Genomic DNA, 21851 nt, shown 5'->3' with positions numbered 1-21851 from the left:
GATTCCAATTTTATCATTATTTTATTAGATTCACACTCTAACAATGGTTATCTTTATCATCTTGGTTGTCTTCATTAGGAACATGATGTTCATTGTGAAGTTGATAGTCATGAAAGGTGGCAATAAAGCTCCTTGAACAGCAACGCTGATGTTTTCTCTCCCTTGTCCTGGTTTGCATTAGTGTGACACCTCCATGAATGCATGTATGTGCCTGCTGGCCACCCTATAGGCTCATCACATTTGACTATTCCAGTGTGCGCCTGCTCGCCGAGCTTACCCCAATTTGCGAGAGCGTCAGTCCGCACGTGGACTCCTGCAGCTGAATCCACTCTGCTACACGTGTTGCCAGAGGACTTAGAGTTGGGCCCATATATGAAATAGGATTAGCATCTCCGATGAAATCAACTGTATAGCCCACATACCCTATTAATGCCCACACACCATCAGCCTCTCAGCCCTGAGAACCTCAGCACAATCACGTCTGCTGCGCCTCATTATTATGCAGGGCTATGCAATTGTAGAGCTAGTTTTTTTATACTTAACTGCATGTTTTAATGACTAGTGACCCATTTGCTGCAGGGAATATTGATATCGTCTGCAGATGAGGTGGTGTATGCTGAGGTTTTACAGGTTTTATCCTGCAGGGCAGGATCAATCTGACCTGTAACCTATCAAACCTGGGTTATATTAAGGCAACCAGTGGATGCCTGATTAGTCCAAGATTATAAATGAGGGCAGAATGGAATTTGACGTGCATTCAAGGCTTTGAGGCAGACAGTAAAGCTGCTGCAGCAGCAGCAACATCCGGCTTTCTTATTATGAAGCAATTATTAGTGTTTAGCTGTTACTCTGAGGTTGTATTTGGCAATAAATTAAAACCTTCTGATGAAAATTTTCCGTCTAGAGAGACGTTTCAATGAACCTCGGTATCATAATCACCTTTAGCAATGTTGACTCAAATCTGAAAGTATAAATAAAGTCTATATAATGTCTGGAACAACATATATGGAAGAGAGCAACAGTTAATCTTTCTTTGTCAGTCGGCTTTGACAGATTACCTAGCGCGACAAAGTAGTTCTGAGACTGTGGGAGCGTGCAGCTGCACCCACATCCATAATGCGGTTAGACCAGCACGGGTGGACAGTATTCTTAAACTAGTAGTAGCATGTGTGCATTTCCACATGTGTTGTTAAACAGCATCATTTATGGCTGTATTGTGTCAGACGCATGAATCAATACAATTTCTCATCCTGATAGAGCTTCAAGCAGGAGAAAGCGGTACAACTAGTGTCTCCAAGCTGCTGGAAGCACGAGAAAACAGTGAGTTCTTGGCCAGGAGGAACAGCGCGAAGATCAATAATTAATTTCTCATTCCCAGAACAGTTCCCGAGTGTTAGTCTTGTGTTTACATCCCGCAAATCAAAACTAAGGAACACCAAGTCAAACTAGTTCCACAAGACTGTCTAACACACACACACACGCACACACTGACATCCACTCATGGTTTTCCATTTAAGGTTGGCCCTCATAACAATATTAAGACAAAGACAGTCTTTCACACACACAGATTTGTTTATTTGTTGTCACCATCGTCCCTGATTCTGACACGTGTCTGCCTCAGTGGTGTTCTTATAAAACAATGCTAACGGGCACAACTGCATGCTTGTAAGGGACACAATGTGGGGATTAAGTGGGGGTTGTGATCCCTGCTGTCTTTTTTCAAAATGGCCCAACTGGTTCAACTGACTCACAAAACGAACCAACCATGTTTCAGACTGATTGAAAATTACTGGATGGTCCTAATGTGCCTCCTCTGTAAGTGCAAATGCGGTCAAAGGTGACCAGAACACAGCCACAGTTAAATAGGGTCCATTTAGGTTTAAAGTTGCCCAAATTGATGCTGAGCTTTCAAATAAATCAGCCACAAATAGAAAGCGTCTGGAGCAGAAGCGGACAGCTGTGCCATCAGATGGCGGCCATTGCTCGCTCCCAGCCTGCCTGAGGTGACAAATGGAATAATCTTGCTTTTCACACTGGCTCATGCAAACCTGCGGGAGAGAGGGTGAGTTTCTGACTCACATCTGGGATCCAGTCAGACAGCTGGTTCAGATTTGGCTGAACTTTCTCAGTCGTTCAAAAAAAGGTTTCAGCATTTTATTTCCCTTATTAATGTCCCGTAGTTACCATTTAGGTTACTTTGGGACCTATTATCAGTCATCACTTCCTGTTTATTCATCCATCACCCACGTTCCCGTGGCCCTGATCAGTGTGACGCTGAGGAGGAAGCACAGCTGGATATTTTTTTAGTGTTGAACCAGAAATATGACAGCTTGGTGTCGTATCAAACTATTCATTCCCATCCTTGAAAATCTTTTCTCTAAGTTCCCCCTTCGATAGTATTTATGTCTGACCACTCCCTTGTTGTTGACACAGGCTGACTGCATGTCTGGCAGCCCACCAGCATTGAATCCAAACACCCCGGGGGTGCTGAAACCACAAATGTGATTGACAGGCCATTCACCGATCAAGAATCGGGAAGAGGCAGGAGCGCCGATGGCCCTCGTAAAAATCGACTCATTCCAGTTTCGCATACCCCAGACTTGCATTATTCTGCCCGCATCCTCTCCTCAGATCTCTGAGGAATGCCTTGTAACCAAATGAAAACATTCCTCTTTGCTGTGTCAGCAGGCCCACTCTTTCAAGGGATCCATCATGCCCACCCCCGCAATGTCACACACACACATGCACACGTGCTGCTTCGTATGGGGAGTGTTGGCCGGAAAGATTGCCAGTTTCACACAAGTGGAAAAATCAGAACAGCTGGAGCGAAAGTCACCATTAAATAATGGAGTCTGTTTCTTGGAACAGGAAGGAAGGATGGATGCTCCATATACCATCGCTTTGGTATGTGGGTGGACAATTATGGTGGGAATTTGTGTGTGTGTGTGTGTGTGTTGAGCATAACTCAAGGTTTCTCAGTGACAGCTTTGCAACTTGGCGTTTTATTTTGGACGAGAGAGCGATACAGCACACCACATCCCCACCGGAGGATTTGCTTCGTTTGACCCAGTTGCCAAAGTCAATATTTGTGTGCCAAACATCCAGAAGGTATATTATAGTTTAGCTTTAACCTAAGAGTTATCAAATTATTCCAACTGTCTAAGTCAAAATCATGACAGTGTTCTCGAAAACCATGAAGTCCATGTTCCAGACGCCGTTTCGGTGTCTGTGTGTGTTTGGGGGATGTTGCGCAAGACCACCATTTACAAGAATGTAAACTTGTCTCTTCATTCTTCCTGCGCCTCTGAACTCCTCCTGCACTTTCCATCCCATCGCACACATCCCTGTCATTTAACACGTAATGGGCTGCGTGTCCCAGCCTGTGTTCCCGTGGCCTTCCAGTTTATCCTGCTGGGATTTCTGGCTGGGAAATTTGAGGGGTTTTCTGCCAGCGGCATCCGGAATGTCACAAGTCCTGAAACTGGTGGACATGGCAGGCTCAGTCGTGTTTGCAGTCGTCTGCTGTCTCCTCAGCAGATTCCAGTTCCTGTCGTTACGTCCCAAAGATGAGGAAGTGCTCACATATGCAGCCTATAACACTGAACACATGAACAGTTATTACCTCTGGTATATCATGACAACCCCAAAAACTGCGGCGTCAGGAACATCATCGCTTCATCTTGGGTTTTTGGCACTAAGGAACTGTTCTTGGATTAATTGTTACCAGTTTCCCATCAGGCTGACTGGTAACAGATCTTTTGTCCTCTGGACCACAGCTGGATATAAAGAGCAACGCCAGTAATCGACGCTCTGGACCGGCACATATATGCTTTCGTTCTGTTCCTGTTGAGATTCTGTGTAATCAAATATTAACTGTTGTAGTGCCTCACCTGGTTCTATATTGAGACTTGACCTTTTGCAGCATCACAAATGCAGGGAAAGAGACCAGCTTTGGTTGGCCTCTGAATGAAGTTTGTTCCTCAACAAGCTGCCCTATAATTAGTATTCACCTGCTTCACTTTTAGAGAGATATGGTTTATCTTGGGCCCCAGCCTCACCTTTAGAGTCTCCTTGGTCGATAAACAACTTCAGAACACAATTAAATGGCCGCCTGAACAAATCAGATGACCTACAGTCAATAACTGAATCAGTCAGGTGGGAAATCAGATAAAAGCTACATTAAGGACCCGAAAATGCAGTAAAATCAACTGAATTAATGTATTTAATAGAATTCTTTTTTTGGGGGGGTTGATTGTCTTTAGACAAACATATTCTGGGCTTGACTGACTCTTCAGGTGCTTTATAGAACAGCGTTTGGCAGGTGGATCCTGGTATAAGGGCCTTCAAACTGGAGATTTATACTCCTTTTTTCCCAGGAGTGACATGGACAAAGATAAATGTGTGGACAGGTTTTCACTAAATCCTTTAATTCTAGACAATTTTTAGATGACCTTAGGCATATTTATAACAGTGCCAATTTTACGTTTGGTCACGTTTACGGTTTTGTCAACATGACGTACTGAAGATGAACCTTCAATGTCAAATCAGTTTCCACGCTCCAACTACAATTGTTATGATTTATTTTTGGCTGATCTACTCACTGAGGTCTTCAACATACTTCAGAAATGCTTGAATAATATTATATAATAACATTATATGTTTGTCTTTGCTACCAGTGTTCAAAAATGGAGGTCCAAGACCAGAGCCTTGAGGAGTACCATTAGCAACAAAACTGTAGCAGCAAAAATAAAAGTAGCAAAATAAAAAAGAAGCTGACATTATCTTTGCTGAAGTCAACTGAAAAACATGTTATTGTTCGAGGAGCGAAATGCAGGACAGATGCTATCAGCGCCAGACATTCTTTGAAAAAGTCGTGTTCCACCCTGATTTATTAGAACGGTGAGCGGTGAAGAACATTGAACAAAAGCCGTGCAGATCTTTAGATCAGTCGGTATTATCTTGCCTCCGGTCGGGGGTTGACGTTTGAGCAAACCAGTTTGGAAGTGTCGCCGGCTCTATTCAGTCAGGGAAGTTCAGGTTCTGCTTCCTGTGGCGACATGTTCAAGCAGGTCGGGCCAGTGAGGCGACTTCTGGGAAAGGCTGCAGCACCCTTCTTGTCTCTCATATGCATTTTCCCATTGTTTTGCGGCTGAGACGCTCGTGTTCCCAAACACTGGAGCGCTTTTAACAGGAGAACTGACTCCAGTGTGATGTCGCAGCTGGATGCAGATTGAAAGAACACGCAAACTGTATCCGTGCTAAACTTTTGTAGATCATCATCCCAGCTGAGCCCTGATTTTTCCACGTGCACAGCAACCAACAGTGACTTGCTCTATCATCACGTATGTGTTTGTGCCAGAGAATTACATTCATTCACACCAACACAACACAGTAAATACTGAGCTGTGGCCTGAACACAGTGTCTGCTGCGCTCGGTCTGGGGAGGATAAAACGCTTGTTGCCTCTCACACTTGTGCTGATTTCTGCATATGGTTGCCTTTGTATGACCCTCCGCCCTGACTGCCATCAGGCTGTTGCTGCATCTGTGTCACTGGGATGGGAGCAAATGGGACAGAGGCAAAAGTATCCTGGGAAGAGGGTCTTTACACACCGCAGGGGTCCTCTTCCTGCCTTGCGTTTCTCATCCCGGCTGCTTCTGCGTGCGTGCCGGCTGATGATTATGTCCCCACGGGAGGTCCGTGGAGGTTAGAGAGGTTGGACTTTGGGATGAGGTTGCATGCTGTCCTTTTTGGGGTCACGCTGCTCTCGCTCTGTGACGTTGCTTCATATTTTCTACTGTCAAGTCCTAATAGATTCAGTACAAAGAATACCGTTTTAATACAAATGAAATATCAGCTGGTCTGTGATGGGGCATGTTGGACACTGAGGTGCGGATCATCTCTCCAGCTTTACCTTTGCAGCCTCTCAAGGCCAACGGTCCCAGAATAACGACCTTGTGAAATGCGTCTTTGACAGTGACGATGAAGTGAAGCAACCAACCACGTCGGGATCCTGTTTAAAACCTTTGCTCACGCAGGTTTAAAGCTGTCTGGAACAGAACAATTATGGTCACACGTGGACGACGTAACACAGGTTGCATTTCTCTGGGTCAGCACGGTGGCTTCCTGTGGAAAACGGGCATCCAGTCAGCCCTGTTTCGCTCTCAGACTCTCTCGTTCTGTCAAGAAAGAACAACCTTCCCAAAAGCATTTTGTGGTATTTTTTAAAATACAATGGAGGGAAAGAGCCTCTGCTGCCTCCTTCCTGCTAATGGACTACTCCTCCAGGCATATTTAAGTGTAATGTTTATGGAGAGTGTTGTAAAGTAATTGTTGCTCGTGAGTTATAATAACAGAAGCAGTGTTTCATTCACGTTCACTGAGCAAGATCTGCAGGCAGCGGCGGGGAAAAAGAGAAAGTGCTGAATAATATGATTCCCATTCCCATGTTTTGACCCATAAAAGCTGCATTTTTCAGAGAGGCTTTCAGAAACCATAGAATCGAGTGCCTGTGACGTGTTATTTTATCTTTTATACAGCTGATGAATATTCACGCCTCCTCTTTAAATATGAAATGTGGAAGTTAGTAGGTGATCATTGGTTTTAGTTCCCTGTGACATTTGAAATCTGCTCACACGTGCAGGAGAAGTTCCCCTGGTCTCCTGGTCAGTGAGCAGAGGTGTCCGATGGTGGATTGTTTAGTGTTTGCTGCCTCTCACAACTCTGGTTTGAAATGAGACCCCTCACACAACGACGGAACACACACTGAAACACTGAGCTCTTGTGCTGACGATAATTTTGTCGTGCGGCCAGAGAGGCTGGTTCACTGCTGATCAATTGCAGACTTTCATCGTGTTTGGTCTCTTTGTTTCATCGGCCATCGCTGCAGTTCAGGGTTTTTTTATTCCAGGGACTGAGTGCGATGCTGTGTCAGGAGGGCAGTTTTTAAGGAAGTGGTGAACGCTTCTTTGTTAGTGGCGCACATAAGATACTAGTGTTTGGAAAAGCCAAGTGTGTGTTTCCTGAGAGGGGAGCGTTGACTGGAGGATGGGTGGGTGGATGGATGGATGGGTGGGTGGGTGGATGGATGGAGGGATGGATTAGTGGGTGGGTGGGTGGATGGATGGGTGGATGGATGGATGGATGGATGGTTGGATGGGTGGTTGGATGATGGGTGGGTGGGTGGATGGGTGGATGGATGGTTGGATGGGTGGTTGGATGATGGGTGGATAGGTGGGTGGGTGGATGGATGGATGATGGATGGCTGATGGATGGATGATGGGTGGATGGATGGGTGGGTGGGTGGGTGGGTGGGTGGATGGATGGATGGGTGGGTGGATGGATGGATGGATGGATGGATGGATGGATGGATGGGTGGATGGGTGGGTGGGTGGATGGATGGATGGGTGGGTGGGTGGATGGATGGATGGATGGGTGGGTGGGTGGGTGGATGGATGGATGGATGGATGGATGGGTGGGTGGGTGGATGGATGGATGGATGGATGGATGGGTGGGTGGGTGGGTGGGTGGATGGATGGATGGGTGGGTGGGTGGATGGATGGATGGGTGGGTGGGTGGATGGATGGATGGATGGATGGGTGGGTGGGTGGGTTACAATCCATGTATTTGTTTCTTAAACATAAACACACAAACCCAGACTTTTTCCTCATGCCGGCATCTAATAAAGGAGCAGCAGACAAGCTCCGACGTCCAGACAGACAGATGGAGCCGTGTGCATATGAAACAAGGAGGGATGGAGGAGAGGTGACGCCTTGGCAGTGGGAGCGGGGGCGGGGTGGGGGCGGGGGCGGGGTGGGGGGCGGGGTGGGGGGTGTCTCTCATGAAATGCTGACAAACGCGGTAGTGACGCTCAGTGATTTTGCAGCGTTTAACACTGACCACAGGGCGTTTGTGCCATTTCTGGAAGGGGGTGGGGGTGTCTACCTGCGGCCGCGGGTGTGCAGCTGAGCGTTGGTGCTGATTACACAACTACCTCAGCTCTGCAGGAAGACTGTGAGATGCTGATCAGTCTGCATGGGTGGGTTGTTCAGGTTTGGCTGGTTTCCATCGCCCTCAAATGAGGAAGCTGCTAAAGGAGACGTGCCAGGTAATGAGGAAATTGGTCAGTTCAACAAAAAAAGGAACGCTGAAGCCTGTTGCCATGGTGATTAGGCTCAATGAATGGTTGCCATGGAATTCTATGAAGAGGGATATTTTGATTTTGTGTGTGGGTGCACGAGCGCGTGGTGATTTTTGGAGGACTCTAGTACCGGTAATTGTTCACATCAATTTGACTGACCAGAAACATTGTAATGAGACCGTCATACCATAAATCGGCCTTTGTCTTCCCCATTACAACAGGCGCTACCTCATTTGACATGTCTGTTATTAGAAATGTCTCGGATGATAGCGTCTCAGATCCCCATGAATTGCGAGCACCATTAAGCTTAACAGAGGCCAACCGTAATCTGTTATTAATGCACTTAAACACCCATGATGACCCAATAATGTAACTTGATGTCACGCTGCCTCCTCTCAAACACGAGGTGACACGTTTAAAATGAAATTTGCCTGGTTCGTCCTCTAAATTTGACCCCCAAAAATCCTAGAACACTTGTCAGTCATAATGTTTCAGCTGTGTTCTATAAAAGTCAGTAAATTTAGAAGGTTTCTGGGTCTGTGTGTGTGTGTGTGTGTGTACACACACACTTCCACCTGTCAGGATTAAATTAGGTCAAAGTCCTTCTTGACCAGACTTGCTGTGTCAGCTTGCTAACCAAGGAGAGCAAAGCACTCAGAAGTTGCATCGAAATCAAATGTTTTTGTCGATGCACTAAACTTGCTTTGTTGGTGTCATTAAATCCCATAAAATGCACATTTGTTACCCGCGGGTCCGCGCATGTACAATGCCATCATTACAGGCCAGTGGCTCTTATTAGCTTGAGCTTAAATTAAGATCGATCCGGGCACACGTGCACATTCCACCGATGCCTTTGATTGAATTTCCAACCCGTTCACTGTCACATCACATTATATCTATTTTTAAAATGCATTTTACTCACAAAATGTCAAACGCTCGTGTATCACGTCCCTTCCAGTGAATGTGTGGCTAACATCTGTTAGCGCTGACTGTTTTAGCCTTTGGTAACAGGTTTGTCTGCTATGAGACAACTTGTTGTGCTGTCTTCCATGTCCCTCTGGTCCTGCAAGTGGTGCCGATGTGGACGTGATGCCGTGTGACACATCAAGTTGGAAAGAGATGGGGGGGCCCGTGAGCCTGTGTACACGCACACAGTCCATCTCGTGTCATGCGACATATCCACGCAAGCATCATGCTAGAGTACACACACACACAGACACACACACACACATGCACACAGGGCGGAGGACAGGAATAGAATCGGTACACCCATGTGGGTGAATGTTGGGGCTGATGGAAGCGCACGTGGAGCTTGTGCATGTGATTCCCCCTCCCCCCCGTAGTGGTGATGTCAGAGCATGTACAGTGTGCACCGGCAGCGTATGAGCCCATCCCCCCTCCCCCCCGCCAGACTGAGCTGCATCAACTTCATCGTGAGCGGAGTGGCTTTGGACTGGTCCTGCAGTGGTCTCTCTCACACGCACACACATGCACAAATCTAAACACGTGCACTAAAGAAAGATATTCATGCATCACTGAGACAAGAGCGCACAGCGGTGCAGGTTCTCTCCTTCCTCGTCGCCTTGTTATTTTGATCCAGCCATTATGTCTAGCAGCATTATCCACAAGCTAGTAAATCCTCTAATAGCTCAGATTCTGCACAATTTGTGGAGTATTAACGAGGACGGGTGAGGACAAGCTTCCGCACTTCTCAGAGGCACACGTTTGCATCTGCATTATTTAGTGTTTTACTCGAGGGGTGACAGCCTGATTAGTATATTGATTATGAAGGCTGTGTGTAATCCATATCAGACCGGAAGAGCTCTTTTTAAATGATGCCGAGCTCACAGTCGAAGGCACGTGTGGCTGGTTAGCAGCCATATGAGGAAATTTGCCCTTTGAAGACACGTGCATCATGTTCCCACTGGTCTGCTCCCTTTTACAGATCTACTCTATCCAATTCATGGGCCACGGTATAAAATAAAGAACACGATTCTGCAGGTAAACAGAAGCATAATTTAAGACAGACAACTGTTCTGAAGGGCTTCAATCGATAAGAGGTCCACTGCTCCTGTATCAAATGTCGCCAGGGCATCCTTGTTTATTGGCCGTGTGGGATTCCCGACACTCGACAGGCCTGTAAAAAGCTTATACGCTTGATTGAACGTGTTTGACACAGAGTGTTTGGGTTTACAGCTAACTAATGGACGGGCTAATTCACGCGCCACGTAAAAACAGCAACACTTCCCCAGCCGTTCTCAGCGTTTCGCCTCTTTAGCATCATGGAGACCACACACGTGTCTGCATGTGTCAGTCACATCAGGTGCAAAGCGGCTCAGAACACAGCTGACATCTCCGGGCATTCAGGAAAACATTCAGGAACTGAAAGGAATTCTGGAAATGTTTTTTTTTTAAACCGTGTAACAGGTGCAAAATGCTTCTTCGTCCAATTCCAGCTCCAGAAAATAGCTGAAGTGGAGGGTGGGGCCATACTGTAGGATGAGATCATCATCGCACCCCGAGGTTTTGGCTCTCTGATGAACAATGTTCCAGCATGTACGGGGTGTGACATTGACACTCGGCTTGAAGGAATAAATTCAACACTTCCTCGGATAGCCAGAATAATCATAGATCTTTTTTAATGGTGTATATCTGCTTTTTGCACTTATCTTTTTATTCCCTGGGATTTTGCTAGCACATTTATATGGTGATTAATCAGATCTGAAATCATCTGACAGCACTAGTTCCTAATAGAAATTAAAAAAAATAGATATAATGCAACATTCCAGACTGACATGCAAGGAGTTACCATAACAACTAATGTTACACACTAATGGAAGAAGGCCCCTCGGGGACGTGTGGTGAAGACTTCTTCCCCATTCAAACCACCTCAGACACACACTCAGGAAACCTGCCGTCAAAGTGCTGAAGTCTGTCAGGTCCCATTGTCTTCATAAAAGGAGGAAGCCTCGATCTGGACCTCGTTATTTGTATTTTGGTGAGCGAGGGCCCTTTTGTGCAGCTGCCGGCTCTTTTGGCAGCTCACCTTGTAGATAATGGAGTGGCGTTCCGTGTCCCTGCATGATGTCATTTATTGATTTTGCAGCGCTAATCTCCCAGATTGATGCCTTTGTCGAACCCGTCTGCAGAAGAAATGGTCAAGTGTTTGCGACCCTGATGCAAGACGACTGATTGTGCCTTAATGTTCAACCAGGGTGAAATAGTGTTTTTAATCAATCACTGTGCTCATATATTGTTGCTCATCAGCAATCGTTTGTTACAGAATAGAAGCCAATGTTTAGACTTTGCATCTGACAAAAAAAGTAGACTTAGTGAATCGTGTTAGGAGAGGATGAAGTTAAATTCAGCTTTTAGTGACGGAAACGTCTAAATCTTTCTCAGCAGGAGCAGTGTGGGATCACTTCTGACTGCTATGGTTTTTAGCTTAGCATCATTTTCTCTGGTTTGTTTGAAGCACGTCATCATCTGGTGTTTGTCTTCTCTCCACAGGGCTGGCATCGACGATGTGGAGACAGATGTGGTGGAGATTGAAGCAAAACTCGACAAGGTACGACTACACGCACGCCTGGAAAGTACAATTAAATCAGGGTTTTTTTATCCTTCCGTCGTGTTTCTGGAGAAAAATCGGTGTTGTATGAGCATATATCATCTTTTAGTTTATCACAGCTCATTCCTGATCACCACCGATGGCTCTTTCCTAATAATATGAGTTAAATGTGATTTTTCTATTATTGAAATATGGAAAAAATGAACCTCAGACATTCTTTAGCATCATAAGATCAGAGATTAAACTCTAACTGGATCCGATCTGAAAAATATGGTGGGGCAATAAAGGGGCCAATGTGACCGACGACAGTTTCACCCTTTTCAGAAGCTGTAACTGATCAGATCAGAGTCGGCGCCGTAAACGTCAGCACCGGTTAACCAGGAAACGCTGCAGATACTCAGATTAGTTTTAGGCAAAGTGCCTTCTGGGACTTTTGACTTGCGTCTCCTTCGTTTTGAGCCAAATGAGGATTGATGGCTGCTCTTCTCCTAACTGAAGGGAAGACACAAACCTGGTGGCCACGCCCCTCACTGGTCCTGTGTGATGGTGTAGATTCATCCCCAGTTTGGAATGTGAGAGTGCTCCCGCTGAGGGGGGGTCATTAATACTTAGATAAATCTCACTCTTCTTGTATTTGCATGGGGAACGCTTAAAGGAAAGAGCAGGGTGGGGTTTGTGTTAAGGGTTAAGCGCTGTTAGGAGTCCAGTTCGCTGCATCATCTCAGCTGTGGTTATCCCCAGTTGTGTGGGGAGCCGTCTGGACTGTCCCTGACGTTCCACCATTGGACAAATCCCACAGCTTGATTAACGTCATGTGACTCTCCGGTGAAACGTGGATGCTCTCGGTTGTGCAGCCGCCCGGAAAATCAAAATACTCTCAGGAACTCCTGCGAGATTAAAGGTTTACTGAACTTCCACCCATCATCCTTCCACCACACACACACACACACACACACACACACACACACACACACACACACACACACACGCTGTAAAGTGGGAATGTGTCCTGGCTGCCAGTCGGTGCGTTGAATAACACTCTGTGGCTGCAGCCTGTCTGCACCTGGTAATAAACGGTGCATGTTTACAAGTGGGTTTTTTTGCTTTTATGAGGCTGAGTCTACAGCAGTGGCTCAAAAGCCTTTTTAAAAACCGAGAATTTTGGGTCGCGCTTGGAGTATCCCTCGCCGATGACGTCAAGGCTGCTCAGGCTGTTTTACCGTGCTGGTTTAGACTGAAAGATCTCGTCCATTAAACAGCTTTACTGAGTTTTACAGATATAATCTTGGTCCAGCTGGGGTGCTGATTAATGTAGCTCTTCAATTATTATTTCAAGTGTTCAGCATAAAGACGAAATTTTGGTCTAATTTAGCGCCAGGGGCGGCAAAGTGGAGCGCTGATTAGCACAGCCCCCTCGGAAGGTTCCAGATCCTGGACCGTGCAGAGTTTGCATGGTTCCCATCTGTGTGTGTGTGTGTGTGTGTGTGTGTGTGTGTGTGTGTGTGTGTGTGTGATGGACTGGTGACCTGTCTAGTGTGGATTCCTGCATCTTGCACAGAGACTGCTGGGATAAGAACCAGGATGGATGGATGGAAGATGCAAACAGAAGAAATGTGCACCTGATCCAACTCATTGTCTCCTGTTTTGCACAGGATGTTTTATAATTGTTCCGCTTTTCATTTGGACAACAGACGGATCTCTTTAAATAGCCGCGATTCGGATCCAGACGTCGGGATTATTCAGAACTCCAAATCCTTTGAAGCTTCGTTTAATTTTTCATGCGACTCTATTAATAACTGAGTATTATGTGAGAGCTCTGTAAATAGAATGCTTTTTTTGTTGCGCTTTTATAATGATTATTTCCGCGTCTTCCACCAGCTGGTGAAGCTCTGCAGTGGGATGATAGAAGCCGGCCGGGCCTACGTCAGCGCCAACAAGCTCTTCGTCAACGGCATCAAGGATCTGTCGCAGCAGTGCAAGAAAGAGGAGACGATATCGGTGAGCACAGCTGGCGTCTGAGCGCTCGCTGCAGAGGCCTCCTCAACAACCGGTGTAGCTCTGCACTGGAGGAACGTAAACACACCAGTGTAAACAGTAGCGTGCAGGCACCGAGTCATCCAGCTGTTTTAAAAGTGACAGGCGTGACCACATGCACACAGGAAGCATGAAACACGGTTGTATTCAAAGAGACATGAAATCTGTTTTATGGGCTCCATTAACAAAAACATTCGGGCTATTTCCTCCCCTCACAGATGTCGCCCTGCTATGCGCTAAAACACACCGCGCAGTGTTGTTTTCAACTCCACAGAGGCACATTTGGGTGTTGCGGGTAAAAGTGTACAATAAGATCGCAGCATTTTTTATAATTTTCCTTCCGATATAAAAAAAACTTTGACTTGTTTAGAACTCACAGTAGCTGTTGGACCCTGGAGTCCTAAGATCCATAAACCACTAAGGCAGTGCTGGACAGCACTAATGTGTGTGTGTGTGTGTGTGTGTGTGTGTGTGTGTGTGTGTGTGTAGGAATGCCTCGAGAAGTGCGGAGAGAGCCTCCAGGAAATCGTCAACTACCACATGGTAAGAAACACATCACCTTTAGTCATAGGTCAGAGGTGGGGTGTTGATAGGACACACCCACACACACCCACACACACACACACACGGAACTGTGACCTCCGTCTACCAGTGAATCCATCCCACACAGGCCAGGCCAGAGGTGTGTCTGATTTAAACCACATGCCTCACCATATGTGTGCAGCCGCTGAACACACGCAAAAACACACACGCACACACATATTTATTCATATTGCCCTCAATGACTAAGTGCGATGAAGACGCTTGTTCTCCACATCGGTTGCTTTGACCTTAAGGCAGCTCCAAACAAATGTTCATGTTTGGGAGTGTGTGTGACTACAGGCAGTATAAATGTGTGTTTTGAGTTGGTTGTAATTGGAATCAGGCAGGTTAAAGTATGTGTTTAAAGCAAACAGGGCTGGAGTGAGCTCCAAAGTCTCACAGATGGTAACCAAGGTTGTGAGGTTGAGGCTCTTGCGAACGACCGACAGGTCTTATGTTCTGGTTTTGTGATCCTTTTTGGCCCAGTTCTGCTGATGGTTCCTGCCTGTCTGATTTCTTTTCTGCTCCTCTCTCCTGCTACACCAGCTGTAATCTGGCTTGATCTCTTTCCCCTATTTTTCATTAATGCCCCTTAGGGCTTTATTGCGCTCCAGCAAGGCCAGGCCTGTTGACTTTAAATCTCTTTTCAGATCAAATTAAAGCACAGTGAGCTAGACGGGACCCATCCGCTGCATCGCACCAGTATAATCTGCCCCTTGTTGAGTTCCTTTCCAGTATCTGCACAGTTGTTCCAGTGGTCAGATTTATGAGACGGCCCACATTTTTTTCCTCACAAGGCGACTTCACTTCACCTGCTTCCTTCGCTCAGCCTTGTCACCCGTCTCCATCCTCTTCTCCGTCACTTACCCTTCGCCACGGGCTGCCCGCTCCCTCACTCTGATCTCCAGAGCTCTGCTACATGCATACATGAATTGATGGAGGACGTCTTCATTTTGCTCCCTTTTTTAATTCCGTTTGTAATTCCGTTCTGCATTAGCAACCATTTACCATGGTGACGTGCTGGGAGTGCTGGAAGCTCGATAATCTCCTCAATAACCTGTCCACTAAAGCAAACTCATCGCTTCAAACACTCGCACAAGAAAATAATAACACACAAATGCTGTAATCCTTGATGTCTGTGTCCAAGGATCTCAAGCCTTAGCAGAGAATACATAATGTATGTAGCTATATGAGACAATGGCACTTTAATCTCGGGCCATTGTGTGTGTGTGTGTGTGTGTGTGTGTGTGTGTGTTTTCTGTGTGTGTGTGCTGAGATGTTCCTGTTCACAGACATGCAGAAAAAAAGGGGACATGTGTTTAGACATCAGTGATAAAAGGTCTGTGGGCAGCCATGTCTCTGGCGAGCAGCGTGGACTAGAATACAGATGGGGACTGTTCAGATTCTGAATCCTTAGAGATGAGCTCATTGTGTAAAATAATTGTGGTACAATGGCTGAAATAAAAGATGTTAGTTAAGATAAGCGAGGGAGAAATCTGTAAGCCTGCAAGGTTGAGCAGAATCTGTTGAGGCAGCAGCTCACACGTGTGTGCATGTCCACATTTCTCCTTTTTCTTCTCTGCCTGTGGCACAATCTGCTCCAGAAACAGTGCGGAAGGGTTCTTGCTGCCACCTGGTGGTGAGAGTTAGTCACTACCGTCTGAAAACTGTCAATAGATCACTCATTTTCGCACCTCTGTTCATTCTTCCGTTCACAGATTTTGTTTGACCAGGCTCAGAGGTCTATCAAGCAGCAGCTTCATACTTTCATTAAAGAGTGAGTATCCAGTCAAAGATGACGTAAATATATAGACATCTCCTGATGTGAAATCTCCTCATATTCCAATTCTACATTTTTTCCAGGGATATTCGCAAATTCAAGGACACTAAGAAGCAGTTTGACCGCGTGCGTGAAGAAATGGAGCTGGCTCAGGTGAAGAATGCCCAGGCACCGAGAAACAAGGTGCACGAGGCAGAAGAGGCCACGCAGGCCCTGGTCCTGAGCCGCAAAGCCTTCAGACACCTGGCGCTGGACTATGTTCTACAGGTGAAACACACATGCTCTTTTCTTTTAAAATATTCAGATGGTGCCGCTGACAGGCAGCAGCTGAGCTGAGCTCAATTTTACAGCACTTTCTTTGGAAACATTACCCAACAATAACAACAATAATAGGCGATTCTCTCATTCAGAGACAAAATAAAAACATGTTTTTTTTGGCAGATCAATGTTCTTCAGGCGAAGAAGAAGTTTGAGATCCTGGATGCGGTGAGTCTTATCCTGCCTTTTCATCATCTCAGTGTGAATTTCATCATCTCAGTGTGTATTGTCTTCCTGTGTGACTGCATCCTCATGTCTGCCTCTGCAGATGCTGTCCTTCATGCGCGCCCAGTACACGCTGTTCCAGCAAGGATACAACATCCTGGATGAGATCGACCCCTACATGAAAAAACTGGCTGCGCAGGTGAGAGCGAACCCATGCAGGCGGATGCTTTTTGAAGTGTCTTTTGAAAGCGCCTGACTTTACCTACCCTGAAGTCAACTGGCGCCCCCTGCTGTTTGCTGTGTGCAGCTGGACCAGCTGGTCATCGACTCGGCCATGGAGAAGAGAGAGATGGAGCACAAGCACGCCCTGATTCAGCAACGGGTGAGAGAGATGCTTTAAGCACATACACTCTCCTTCTTCTCCTCTTTTACCTACATTCACTTTTTCTTAAAATCAGCCTGGACTTTTGTAAAAGACAAGAGGAAAAACAGAAAAGATGAAAAGAAGAGACAACTTTGATGCAGTTTGAAATGTAAAAAACCCACCACACGGGACTGACGTGTTCAGTTTTAGAGCAACGTGTGCTGCCAAGGAGCCTTTTTTGCAGTGTTTCTGTAAGATTACGCCAAATCCTCAGCGTGTATTACAACAGCACGGCCATATCTTCAAAGAATCCTGGAGCTCTGTGGTGCTGCGTGTAGCTCTGACAGTGATACAGAACACAGTTGCATCCTGTCAACGTTTTTTTTTTAAAAACGGAAGGTTTAAAAGGGAAGTTGGTTTTGTTCCCAAATACTCATACACGTTATCTTGTTCATTGTTTCCGAGAAGTCAAACCTTTGGGTGATTTTCTGGCTGACTCCTGCCGTCCGCTCGGCCTGAGTTAGTTGTATCTGTTAAGACTCAGAGCAGCTGTAGGGCTGCACCGATTGTCCAGTTCCTTATCAACATATCTGTCTTTATGTTGCGAAAGAAAATCCATAAGGTGAATCTTTATTAATGCTAATGTCTCTCTTTCTCTCTCCTGATTTGATCCACCATCATGTTCCAACCACAGACTCTGATGCAGGTGAGTTCTGACTCTCTCTGGTTCAAGGTCTGATCTTTCTTTAATCTCCTGAAGCTCAGTTATATCAAGTTATGCTTTTAACTTAATTAACCTGCTAATCACCAGCAAGGAAATGGCACAAAGCACAGATGGGGGTGGTTTCTGAGAAACATGCCTCAGTACTCAGCCACCATGCCAGGATGGAAGTGCCTCCTCTCCTTCTTTGATCCCACGCTCCCTCGTTCTTAAAAGCATTTTATGTGTGCAGGACTTCATTATGGCTCCCCGGTGGTTTGAGGCCTCAGAACTGTCCTCCTTCTTTGTGTTTGTTTCTGTGTTTGCTTTTTCAGACAGAGTTGTACAGACATGTGGCTGTTTTATTGCTTCAGTTTATTTGATTTAATCTATTGATAAATATAATCTGATTGCTGCACCCTGAAAGGAATTTATGCTAAATAGCAAACTAAAAATCTAAATCGAACGGATCAAAAATGTAGCAAAGTGTATTTGAGCAAGTGTATATCTGGGTTTTGATTTTACAAATGTGGTGTGCTAAATGTTAAATCAGAGGGAAAACAAGCGCATGAAGAAGCTAAAGATCATGTCAGAAAAGACAAAGTGTTTTGCAAGCAGTGAAAACAGCTTTAAACACTCCAATAAAGCTTTTAATATCAAGTTATAAGTGAAAATAAGGTATAAAACAGACAAAAACGAGAATAGTTTGACATTTTTGTGTCCGAAAAATGTACAAAAAATTGTTAATGCATGCGCAGATCTTAACAAACACTTGTTTAGGGACCGTTGGTGATCAGGTTTACAACCCCCTGTTGGCGCTGCGGCTCCGGATGATTTAAAGTGTTCGGGGAGCCGTAACATCGGCCTGATTAGGCAGGAATAGTGCGGGGAGCCGCACACAGATGGCTCCGTGACCGCGGCGCCCTTCAGAGGGCCAGGAGGGCGGACTCGGCGCCGCGCGCGCGGCTCGCGGCTGTGAAATCAAACCCCGCCAGCTGTATGATAATGAGACCCACGCGGCAGGAGCGCGAGCCAGGAGCGCGAGCCAGGAGCGTGCGGCAGGTGGCGCCGCGTGAAGGAACGCCACGAGCGCGCACTTCCAGTCGCACTCGCGTCAGGACGCACGCGTGTCGGGCCCCGCTGAACCTGGTGAAATGATCCAAATGAATAATATTCTGCGGGATTCAGGAAAGTTGGTTAAATCAGCTTTTATCGCGGAGTTTGACATGTTTTTGGACGTTTGTGCGGTTAAGATGAAGATGTTTGACAGAGTGGACGACACCTTGGTGAGAACGAGCATTTCTGACCTATAATACTTATATTAAAGTCTTGCTTGTATTAATTAGTTCATCTTAAAATATGGCTGAAACTAGGTTGGGTGTTCTGATGCTGGAGGTATTTTACTGTTCAGTCAGGATAAAATGTTTGATGTTGATGAGAGAAATCTAACAATATTAACTTACTTTATTTAAATCCTGAGTATTATTCTGTCTTGACATCTTATGTTTCAAATACAAAATGATGTAATGGGAGGGGGGGTATCTTTTTTGCCACGTTTCTCTCAAGGAAATACACAAAAGTCATGATTTCTAATCAAGCTGTGATTTGACTATTATGGTATCGATACTATCAGCAAATAAGTGAACAGTAAAGTACGTCTGTGTTGAATTATACGACTATAAAAGTGAATTCTGCTTTCGTGGTCATCTTCCCTTCCTCAGATTACCTTTGCAAACCCACAGCGTCCAGTGAAACCTAACCTCAGCCAGTTTCTCACCTGGCTGAACAGGTGGCCTCTGGGTTTGGAAGGGTTTCCTTTGGAAATTCAGTATTGTGTGGAAGAAAATCCCCACAGAGAAATAGATTTTGCTGACAGAGAGGTGGACTTTCAGGTGTTTTTTGAAAGGTAAACCAATGAACTGATTGAGAGTGTGGCTCATCAGATGTGGGGCACTTTCACTTCATAGGGAAATCACTGCACAGTTTCTAAACCCACAAAACAACAGATTATTGATGAAACGCCATTTCTGTTTCCCTGGATGTGCAGAAGTGGACACTTAGACCACACGGAGTCAGCTGATGCCATCTTCAGTTCAGTTTATCCACAGCATAGATACAATTTTACACATAATAAAGCCATGAAATTTCCCAATTTTTAGGAATTTAAATGGGCGGTTGCAGACGGCAGGATTATTATTCAGCCCCTTTTCTTTTCTCCATCAGGATTTCTCTTATGACGATCCCAAGTTGGAATTCAATGTAGATGCACCCAACGGCGTGGTGATGGAGGGGTACCTCTTCAAGAGGGCGAGCAACGCTTTCAAGACCTGGAACAGGTAAATGAACATGAGAAGAAATTGGTCAGATAAAAAATTGATGTGTAATCTTGTGTCTTATTTCTGTTTGAAGGCGATGGTTTTCAATACAGAACAGCCAGCTGGTCTACCAAAAGAAGCTCAAGGTGCAGTTCTTTACTGACATCACAGTAAATCACATGAGTGGCATATTCCTGGCAAACACAGCTGCGTTGCAGTAAGTGGTGGATATTAACTGTCAGCGGCGCTGTTGCAGGATTCCCTGACCGTGGTGGTGGAGGATCTGAGATTGTGTTCTGTCAAACCCTGTGAGGACAACGAGAGGAGGTTCTGTTTCGAGGTGGTTTCCCCCACAAAGTGAGTGTTGGCCTCCCTAAATTCCTCCAGTGTGCGGCTTTGTGCCACTAAGAGTGTTGTGTCTGCAGGAGCTGCATGCTGCAGGCTGAGTCTGAGAAGCTGCGACAGGCGTGGATACAGGCGGTCCAGGCCAGCATCGCCTCTGCTTACAAAGACATCACTGACAACTATTACATCGAGGTGAGGAGACACGCCAGCACACACGCCTGTCGACAGACACGGCGGCGTTGTTTCTGACGGGGCTGCCTGTCCCCGCAGCGTCTGGACCGGACGGCCTCACCCTCCACCAGCAGCATCGACTCGGCAAGCGAGCTCAGAGATCGGGGGGAGAGGGCCGACAGGGGGGCCCGGGGAGGCGGGGAAAGCCTGCTCCAAAGGGTGCAGAGCCTCCCAGGCAATGAACTGTGCTGCGACTGTGGACAGAGCGCCCCCTGCTGGGCCTCCATCAACCTGGGAATCCTGCTGTGCATAGAGTGCTCCGGGATCCACAGGTATGAACCCTCAGCTTGATTTTTTTATTTTAATATTCACAAATAAGGTGATTAAATATTGATGAAAACATTTTAATGGCTCCCCTCTCTTAGTAATGTGGATTCTTTCTCTCCCTCTTTACAATCAGGAGTTTAGGTGTCCATTGCTCTAAAGTCCGCTCACTAACGTTGGACTCGTGGGAGCCAGAATTACTTAAGGTAATTTTTAAGGACTGTTTTATCTTCTCTATTTTGAAGGATTCATTCTTCTATTTCTGGCTCTGTTTGCTGACATCTTCCTCCTTCCTCTCTTGTTTAGCTGATGTGTGAACTGGGCAACACTGTGATCAATCAGATTTATGAGGGAGCCTGTGAAGAGCTGGGAGCCAAAAAACCCGGACCGTCCAGTTCAAGGTTTGTTTGGATTTAATCTTACATAACAGACTTTCATATGTAACTTTGGGCTCTGTCGTAAAAATGCCCAGATTAACAATAGCTTTTTGTAATGTTTGTCATCTTGATTCAGACAGGAGAAAGAAGCCTGGATCAAATCCAAATACGTGGAGAAACGTTTCCTAAAGAAGATAAGTGGCAGCGAAGCACTGGTGGAGGGTGAGAGGAAATCCCGGCCGTGGACAGTGAAGAAGTGCCACCGACACAGCAGCTCTGTACGGGCTCCACACAAAGCCCGCCGGAAATACCATCGCTACGAACCGGGCACAGCTTCACCTGCCAACCTGTCTGCAGGTCAGCATTGAAATAGATATTACTCGTCAGTAACACATGTCCTCCTGTGGGGGTACTAGACTGCTGCTCCACCATCTTTCTGGAGAATAATAATCAGTGTAGCAATACGTCCTCTTACCGCTAGATGGTGCAAAACCTCATAATAACATTAAGCCTTTACTGAACCTTTAATTTCGTTTTTATTTTACTTTGCAGCAGCTGCAGCCAAGTTTCGCCGGGACTCTCTCTTCTGTCCAGATGAGCTGGATTCACTGTTTTCCTACTTTGATACGGGTTCTGGTCCTCGCAGTAAGTTCTTAGCACCGATAACAC

General features: G+C 46.0%; 1 protein-coding gene across 3 annotated transcripts in view; it reads left to right on the top strand.

Annotated features, from left to right (window-relative positions):
• Positions 1 to 21851, top strand: part of LOC101062713 (arf-GAP with coiled-coil, ANK repeat and PH domain-containing protein 3-like) — a 32454-nt gene that overhangs the window by 4988 nt on the left and 5615 nt on the right. For all 3 annotated transcript variants that reach the window (XM_029826080.1, XM_029826079.1, XM_029826081.1), the window contains exons 2-19: positions 11650 to 11707; positions 13586 to 13705; positions 14231 to 14284; positions 16042 to 16100; positions 16187 to 16370; positions 16545 to 16589; positions 16690 to 16785; positions 16894 to 16968; positions 17645 to 17656; positions 19874 to 19986; positions 20060 to 20111; positions 20222 to 20322; positions 20391 to 20502; positions 20581 to 20813; positions 20942 to 21011; positions 21112 to 21206; positions 21319 to 21539; positions 21735 to 21827. In XM_029826080.1, coding sequence (XP_029681940.1) covers positions 11650 to 11707; positions 13586 to 13705; positions 14231 to 14284; positions 16042 to 16100; positions 16187 to 16370; positions 16545 to 16589; positions 16690 to 16785; positions 16894 to 16968; positions 17645 to 17656; positions 19874 to 19986; positions 20060 to 20111; positions 20222 to 20322; positions 20391 to 20502; positions 20581 to 20813; positions 20942 to 21011; positions 21112 to 21206; positions 21319 to 21539; positions 21735 to 21827 — 1793 coding nt within the window. The remainder of the gene's footprint in view (positions 1 to 11649; positions 11708 to 13585; positions 13706 to 14230; positions 14285 to 16041; positions 16101 to 16186; positions 16371 to 16544; positions 16590 to 16689; positions 16786 to 16893; positions 16969 to 17644; positions 17657 to 19873; positions 19987 to 20059; positions 20112 to 20221; positions 20323 to 20390; positions 20503 to 20580; positions 20814 to 20941; positions 21012 to 21111; positions 21207 to 21318; positions 21540 to 21734; positions 21828 to 21851) is intronic.

Source organism: Takifugu rubripes, chromosome 19 (genome assembly GCF_901000725.2).
Source record: "Takifugu rubripes chromosome 19, fTakRub1.2, whole genome shotgun sequence".
Lineage (NCBI taxonomy): Eukaryota > Metazoa > Chordata > Actinopteri > Tetraodontiformes > Tetraodontidae > Takifugu > Takifugu rubripes.
Note: the sequence above shows the minus strand (reverse complement) of the source record. Positions and strands in the feature narration are given on the sequence as shown.